Consider the following 7,500-nt stretch of genomic DNA (forward strand, 5'->3'; position numbering starts at 1 on the left):
AGAAGCAATTCGAGTCAGTGCATGTCCGATCGAGGAAGCAGGTCGTATTATTTGGAGTACTGAAGTCCACGATGACTCTGTGCCCTGAAGACAAGGTGGATGGGGGCGTGTTGGAAAATCCGGGAATCCCCTTCCCTTCAGGATTCAGACTGTTAGTCTGAAAGTCCTAGATTTAAAGTTCAAAGTCCTAGATACAATCATCTAGAGATATAAACCCGAGAATAACTCTCAGCTCAATAATGAACAACCAAGTTTCATAAAAATACATTTTCACCCAGCACTACTGCGCAATATAAACAACAGGTTATGAGCCCGGGTTAGCAAACACCGGGTTTCTCTTCTGAATCAAAGAACCAAACTTTAACTTCAACTCAAGATGACGTCACGACGAGCCCCACCTTCCACCATGCGAACTCGCAACACAATCAGAGTATCGCCTGCATCCGAATCGTCGCAACCTGGTGCTTCAGGTCAAGACCACACACCATCCTCAATGTATGACAGTACCACGGTCATCTCTGAAAAGAATACTCTTTTCCTTCCGCAAGAGCTCAAGCTAGGCGGCCCCTCCAATTGGGAGCAATATTGCCCAGCTCAGAAGGCCATTCTTCGGATCAATGGCCTCGAAGATGCTGTCTTTGGTGATTACCCTCCCGAGGAACAGCAGACTATGGATCAAAAGATCAGGGCGGCAAAAGCTGCCGTCTCCATCCGAGGTAACTGCACTGGAGAAGCACTCAGTCAACTAGTCGGGATTGAGAATCCCCAGGAGATGTTCAACCTTCTCCAGGCCTATTGTATTGGCACGGGCCCAGTTCTTCTGCAGACAACACTTTACCAGTTCATCCGGATCAAAACAAGCTCTTACGAGACAATTCCACAATTTAATGTCGACTTTGAACGACTCGTCAAACTTCTCCTCGAGCAGAAAGAACCAATCTCAGATACCCTCAAAAAGGTTGTTTATCTGACTGCCTGCGAGAACGAGTACCCTGACTGGACTGCCAGACAGCGCGCTCTCCTACGCTCGGAGCATCCGCCAACACTACGATCAATGCAGCAAGATCTCATTGATGAAAACAGGTCATCAGATGATGATGACAGTCATGGTACTGCCTCCACGTACTGGGCTCACAGTAAAAAGACTGGAAGGAAGGGCCCGGCCGCAAGAAAGCAAGAGGCAAGTGGCCGGAGGAGAGGATCTTCAAAGAACCAGCGAGCCGCGAACAAGTCTAGCCAGGAAACCAATCATCGAGTCGGCAAGAACAAGGAACATACCTGCACGAACTGCAAGAAGAGAGGACATCATGAAAATGATTGTTGGTTCGCCCATAAGGATAAGCGACCCGACTGGGCAGTCCGTCTCGCCAAGGAACTCATGGAGCATGATCTTCAACGCGACAGCACCAAGAATCTCCATATCAAGGAATCAAATCACATGACAGTTGAGCGATCTTTTCTGATTCTTGAAGACAGCGTCTCAGACGAGCTACCTATGGACAATACAGAGACGTGTAAAGTCTCCCTTGATAACATCTCTTCAACCGCAGAATGGCTGTTCGACACAGGTTCATCAGTCCACATCTGCAACGACCAAAGCCTATTCACAGAACTGCAGCCTGCAACCCGAACGGTCCTCGTTACGGGCGGTGGGAAGGTGTACCCATTCGGTAAGGGGACAGTCAAAATTTGCTTCATAAACAAATGGGGTGAGCAGGTCACAATTAACCTCAAAGACACGCTGTTCATCCCTGAGTTTCCGGTAAATGTCATGTCAGGACTCAGGCTATACAAGAACGGCGGCTGGATAGACGGGAACGACATGTACGACCCAACAGGAGATGTCTTTGGTCTCCTCCGCATAGGAAGGGACGGTCTGTACGTGAACACTGAGGTCGGAAAGACTACTGTTTCAAACCAGGCCGTCTCGGAACTCCAGCCAGAACCATGCAATCATCACACTGCTTCATCAAACCAATGCCTGAATGTCGACCTTTGGCACCGAAGACTCGGCCATGTTAACGCATATCAGGTGTCACAGACTGCCAAAATGACCAGAGGAATGTACTGTGACGGCCACCACGACCATCAGCCTTTCAATTACTGCCTCGCCTGCGACATCGCAAAGGCCCTACGATGGACTCCGCGAAATAAACGGAAACGAGCCTCCAGGGCCGGGTTCATTCATGTTGACACCTTCAAAGTCAATCCACCGGGCATTAGAGGCGAACGATGGGGAATGATTGCCACAGATGACAGGCATAGAATGAGATGGGCCTACACGTTCACGAGGAAGGGGATGGCTTCGGAACTTCTAGGCCAGCTCATCTCCAAGATACGAACTCAGTATGGCATCCGAGTGTACGCAATCCAAATGGATGGCGGCTCTGAGCTCTATGGTGCGTCTCTCAAAAACCTCGAGTACACTCACGGCGTCAAGATCATCAAGACGACACCATATACTCCTGAATTTAACGGAGTTGCTGAGCGCTCTAACCGCATCATCTTTGACAAAGTCAGAGCAACCATGGAATCGGAAAGAATCCCGATAGAGCTCTGGCCATTGGTCCTGGAAGATATGGTGCGCAAGACAAACGTGACAGCCACCAGGGCAATTGATGGCCTCACTCCCATGGAAAGCTTTCTCAACGAGGCCTTCCCCGGACAAGACAACAAGCCGGATCTGTCCGGAGAACGAATCTGCGGCTCACAAGTCACGATACACATACCGCAGGAACGAAGATTGAGATCACACAAGTTTGGCCCAAGAGGAGAGGCTGGAATCTACCTATGCATGGAAGGTTCACAGATCTACACCTGCTGGGTGCCCTCTCGCAGGAAGGGACATCAGATCGTCCGTTCTGCAAATGTACAATTCTACGAAAAGGTTGGGGAGACAGAACTCCTGACCGAAACTGAGCATGATGTTGAGCCGGAAATCCGCAAGAACGGAGCTCCCATCTCAAGCCGGCCACAGTCCGTCACGGAGCAGACAAAGACTCCAAGGCCACAAAGGTCTGAAGTGAACAATCTTCAGCATGCTGAGGTGCATAATCCTCAGCATGGACAGACGACAACATCCATGACATCAGCTAAGCTGCCCGATCTCCGAAAAGAGGTGATCACTGAGCCCAAAACAATGACTGAAGCGCTTCAAGGTCCGCAAAGGGAGCATTGGCTCAGAGCAATACACAGTGAGCTGCGCAGTCTCCTCACGAAAGGAACTTGGCGCATGCTGGACCGCAACCAAGCTCACAATAGGCCACTTACCGTCAAATGGGTATTCAAGGTCAAGAAAAACGAGGACGGCAACCTCGACAAGTTCAAGGCGCGGCTGGTGGTCAGAGGCTTTGAACAACAGTTCGGCTTTGACTACAACCAGACCTTTGCCTCTGTTGCCAAAGCGGCGACTTGGAGAATCCTCCTCACCGTTGCTGCCTGTCTTGACTGGGAGATTGAGCAGATGGACGTGTCGACGGCGTTCCTGGAAGGGGACCTCGAGGAAGAAGTCTTCATCGAAATGCCGGAAGGGCTTGTAGAGTATTTCGACCAACACCCAGAAGACCGTCCGCCAGGATTCTCAACCGAGAAGATCTGCAAACTGATCAAATCCCTCTATGGACTCAAACAGGCGCCTCGGCAATGGCAAAAGAAGCTGAAGGAGGCCTTGGAATCCCTTGACTTTCGACAAGTAACGTCTGACACGGCCGTATATCACAATCCCACAACGGGAGTGATCATCATCACATATGTGGATGACTTCCTCATCATGGGCAGCAACAAGGAAGCAATCCAAGGGTACAAAGCCCGCCTGGGAGAGATCTTCACAATGACTGATCTCGGTCCCGCCAGCCATTTTCTTGGAGTAAGAATAACCCGAGACAGGAACTCAAGGCTGATCTACCTTTCCCAGGATGCATATTTTACCAGAATACTGAAGAAATTCGGCTTAGAGGATTGTCGACCGGTCAAGACCCCGATGGAGCGAAATTCACTCTCGACACTGCAACCAAGAGACAATGGCGACTCGGCTTCTCCAGAAGAACGAGAAGACTATAGCTCGAAAACCGGCTCGCTGATGTATGGAATGACCCAAACCAGACCCGATTTAGCTTTCCTACTCTCGGTACTCTCAAGATACATGTCGAATCCATCACCAACACATTCACGAATGATCAAAAGAGGTCTCCGCTATCTACAGCAGACAAGAGACCACGGCCTGGTGCTTGGGGGCGTCAAGAAAGATCCTGAATCCGCTTGGAGCATCACAGCTTGGGCCGACTCGGATTGGAAAGGCGACACTGTTACGGGAAGATCGACGTTTGGATGGCTTGTTCAACTTGAAGGATCTACAGTCTCATGGAGGGCCAAACGGCACGAAACAGTGGCACTATCGACTACCGAGGCTGAATATACAGCACTCTCCCAGTGTGCCAGAGAATTGGCCTGGACTAGGAACCTCTTCTCTGAACTGCTCCTTCCGCTACATATGCCTATCCCACTGAACGGCGACAACCAGGGTTCCCTAAAGCTATGCAGAAACCCTGAGCTTCACCAACGGACAAAGCACATTCCGTTAACCGAGCACCATATCCGAGAAGAAGTTGAAGCCGGGAATATTGATGTGCAATACGTCAGCACACATGAGCAGGTAGCAGACGGACTCACTAAACCATTGAACGCCGTCAGCCACGGTCACTTTCTAGAAGCAATTCGAGTCAGTGCATGTCCGATCGAGGAAGCAGGTCGTATTATTTGGAGTACTGAAGTCCACGATGACTCTGTGCCCTGAAGACAAGGTGGATGGGGGCGTGTTGGAAAATCCGGGAATCCCCTTCCCTTCAGGATTCAGACTGTTAGTCTGAAAGTCCTAGATTTAAAGTTCAAAGTCCTAGATACAATCATCTAGAGATATAAACCCGAGAATAACTCTCAGCTCAATAATGAACAACCAAGTTTCATAAAAATACATTTTCACCCAGCACTACTGCGCAATATAAACAACAAGTCCGCGCTCGGTTCAACGCGTCTGATGTTGGGAACTGAGCCTTCAGGATAGGCGCCTGCAGCCCAATACAGCCCCGAACTGGCCATATTAGCTCCAGCATTTAGAAGCTTCTGCACTACTTGAACAGTACCCTGACTGGCTGCCAGCCTGAGAGTTTGTTCTTGATCATATTGAGGCCCGGCAACGTTGGGATCTGCGTCTTGTTCCAGAAACCAATCGAACAGTGGCTCATTATTACTCCAGAAGATTTCTGGGAGGAGGCTCTCTGGAGTATTGACTGTCCAGCCGTGCTCTATAAGAACCTGGAATAAGGCAACCTGTTTGTCTGCTGGGGCCCTCAGGACGGCTGCTGGTGTTGCTGGTTTTATCGGTACTCCAGACTGTAGAAGAAAACGTGAAACGCCGACTTTGCCGTTCTTGAGGGCATCGTCTAATCCTTTGCGAAGATCCAGTGGTGAGAGAGATTGAGAGGAAACTATTGACTTGATAGTAGATAAGTCACCCTCTCGGCAGGCAGACCGAAAGTTGACTAAATCTGGTCCATCGACCTCTAGTCCGACGCGACGCTCTACGTCCCTGGGACACTTCTTGGGGATGCCGTCATTGCTCTTATTCCCTTGTGGTAACATCTCTCCTTGTTGCTGTGGATTTGCCTGGTTGGGAAGAGGGGGGTAAGCTAACAAGCCGGTGGTACTGGGAACGCCACAGCTGTGCTGTGCGGCCTGTTTGGCTTGTTGTCGTAACTTGGCTACCCTCTTGGCATAATGCTTTTCCTGTAATCGCTTTTGTCGTTCTTTCGGCGAAAGCTGTTTCTTTTGTGATGACATTTTTCTTTGTTGGTTGATGTTTGGTTTGGAAGAAGGTAAGCTTAGGATTACGGCCTATAAATAGAGGTGCTGCCTATGCTGACGTAACAATGGGTGGCCTGATCAGATGGTGTGCCTTGTCTTGAAGACCCCTGCCTCTGCCGTCGCCTTGCGTTTCTTGGCGGAGTGTAGAGTTTCATTGGCCAGGAATGCAGTGATGTCTCCAAGACGATTTTGCGTGACTTCCCGCCGGATTTCTTGTCTTCCAGAGATCAGAATGTTATGCTGCTTGCGCAAATGATTGACGATGGTGGACGACCCACCTGAGTAATTGTATTTCTTCTCTCTTTTCTTGTCGAAGCAGGGCTGGCAATGCCACCATTTCGTTCGGTTGGAATCGATCCAGGCTGCCGGAGTGCTCTTGCCTTCTTCTATTCGACAATACTCCCAAACAGGAGATGTCTTTGGGCGGCAGATGCTAGGAGTTGACGAAGACGATGGTGTCAGCGCACGGGTGGCTACTGTAAGTTCAGAATCATCCAGGTGGCTGACGCTGCCAATAGCACTGGCAGTCTCAGAGAAATCCAGGATAGAAGACATGATTCAGGAGATGGCAAGTAGACAACAAGGGCGGTGATGACAGAACACCGTGGGAGAGAATTATCTGGCGACTTCGATGGTGGTGCGCACAGAGATTATGTAGCAGACGACTTTCTCTTAGACCATTCTGGACACGAGAGAGTGAATGAGTACAAATAGCCAGACATGACTTTCGGTAGCCATTCGGGCGAAGCCGCAGGGTGCGTAATCAACGAACTACTTCCAATCGTTGGAGACGTTGGATCCTCCATCTGTGGCCCAACTCGTCTGAGATCTCACTCCCTGCGCTCAGCAACCAACCGATTCCTCCGTCTGGGGGCCACCGTGAAACTGCCCGCCTGGCGCCATCCCGTCATACTTCACGAAAAACCTTGGATCGTCGTTGCATTGTTCCACCCGCGCCGGTTTCGCGCTCTTCTCGCGACAGCTTGGTGTCTGATTAGAACTGATTATTGAGTTCGTTATTCGGCTTGCGCACGTACGGTTGACGGGGGCTCGGAAGTTGACCATCCACGAGAAGGTATGCGGGGGATCTGCGGTCACTGGCACATCGGTCCAGGGGTGTATTTTGGACTTAGCGCAGGTCCAGGTAGCCATTTCAAAGCAATAAAATTAGGATGCTGTTGAACAGGTCGAAACATGTGATTCTGGGATCTTGTTCGGCCGATGGTTTCAGTTGCAAGGTACTTGGTATGCCATAGATTGACACTGTGCTGGGCTGTACTATCCAGGACCACTTAATGGACACCCCCACTTAATGGACCACCAAAATTTCGATCCTCCCATACAAAATCTAAATTTTCGTGCACACAAAAACAGACCGCGTTGTCAATCAAAATCGAAGTTAGTAAAGAGACTCTCCATAAAATTGATCAAATTTTACTCTCTGCGTGGTTTTTTGATCTTCCGACCGCTCCGTGTGCGCTGGTAGTGCTTTGTTACGACCCTAAAGTCGTCACTTTCGTCCTCTGACCTGACACCCACCTCAATCACCGACTCGACCTCCTCGTCCACATCCACCTCTATTTCTGCCTCCTTTGAGTTAGGAAGAGATTCTCCAGTCGCTAGAGCCTCCGCTAGAGCCAT

The 7,500-nt window shown here is 50.0% G+C and overlaps 3 protein-coding genes across 3 annotated transcripts; all 3 read right to left on the reverse strand.

Moving 5' to 3' along the window:
• Positions 1–4,974: 4,974 nt before the first annotated feature.
• FOXG_21524 (uncharacterized protein) lies at positions 4,975–5,840 on the reverse strand (the record flags this gene model as incomplete). Its single annotated transcript, XM_018401868.1, has 1 exon — positions 4,975–5,840. Exon 1 carries the CDS (start codon positions 5,833–5,835, stop codon positions 4,975–4,977), a length of 861 nt encoding a protein of 286 aa, XP_018253953.1. The 5' UTR covers positions 5,836–5,840.
• Positions 5,841–5,937: 97 nt separating this feature from the next.
• Positions 5,938–6,447, reverse strand: FOXG_14240 (uncharacterized protein; the record flags this gene model as incomplete). The annotated part of the gene is made up of 1 exon (XM_018394319.1): positions 5,938–6,447. Exon 1 carries the CDS (start codon positions 6,412–6,414, stop codon positions 5,938–5,940), a length of 477 nt encoding a protein of 158 aa, XP_018253954.1. The 5' UTR covers positions 6,415–6,447.
• A 319-nt stretch (positions 6,448–6,766) lies between these two features.
• On the reverse strand, positions 6,767–7,011 carry FOXG_21525 (uncharacterized protein; the record flags this gene model as incomplete). Its single annotated transcript, XM_018401869.1, has 2 exons — positions 6,767–6,849; positions 6,897–7,011. The coding sequence occupies 2 exons, from the start codon at positions 7,009–7,011 to the stop codon at positions 6,767–6,769; spliced, it is 198 nt and encodes a 65-aa protein (XP_018253955.1).
• Positions 7,012–7,500: the final 489 nt, after the last annotated feature.

Source organism: Fusarium oxysporum, chromosome 14 (genome assembly GCF_000149955.1).
Source record: "Fusarium oxysporum f. sp. lycopersici 4287 chromosome 14, whole genome shotgun sequence".
Lineage (NCBI taxonomy): Eukaryota > Fungi > Ascomycota > Sordariomycetes > Hypocreales > Nectriaceae > Fusarium > Fusarium oxysporum.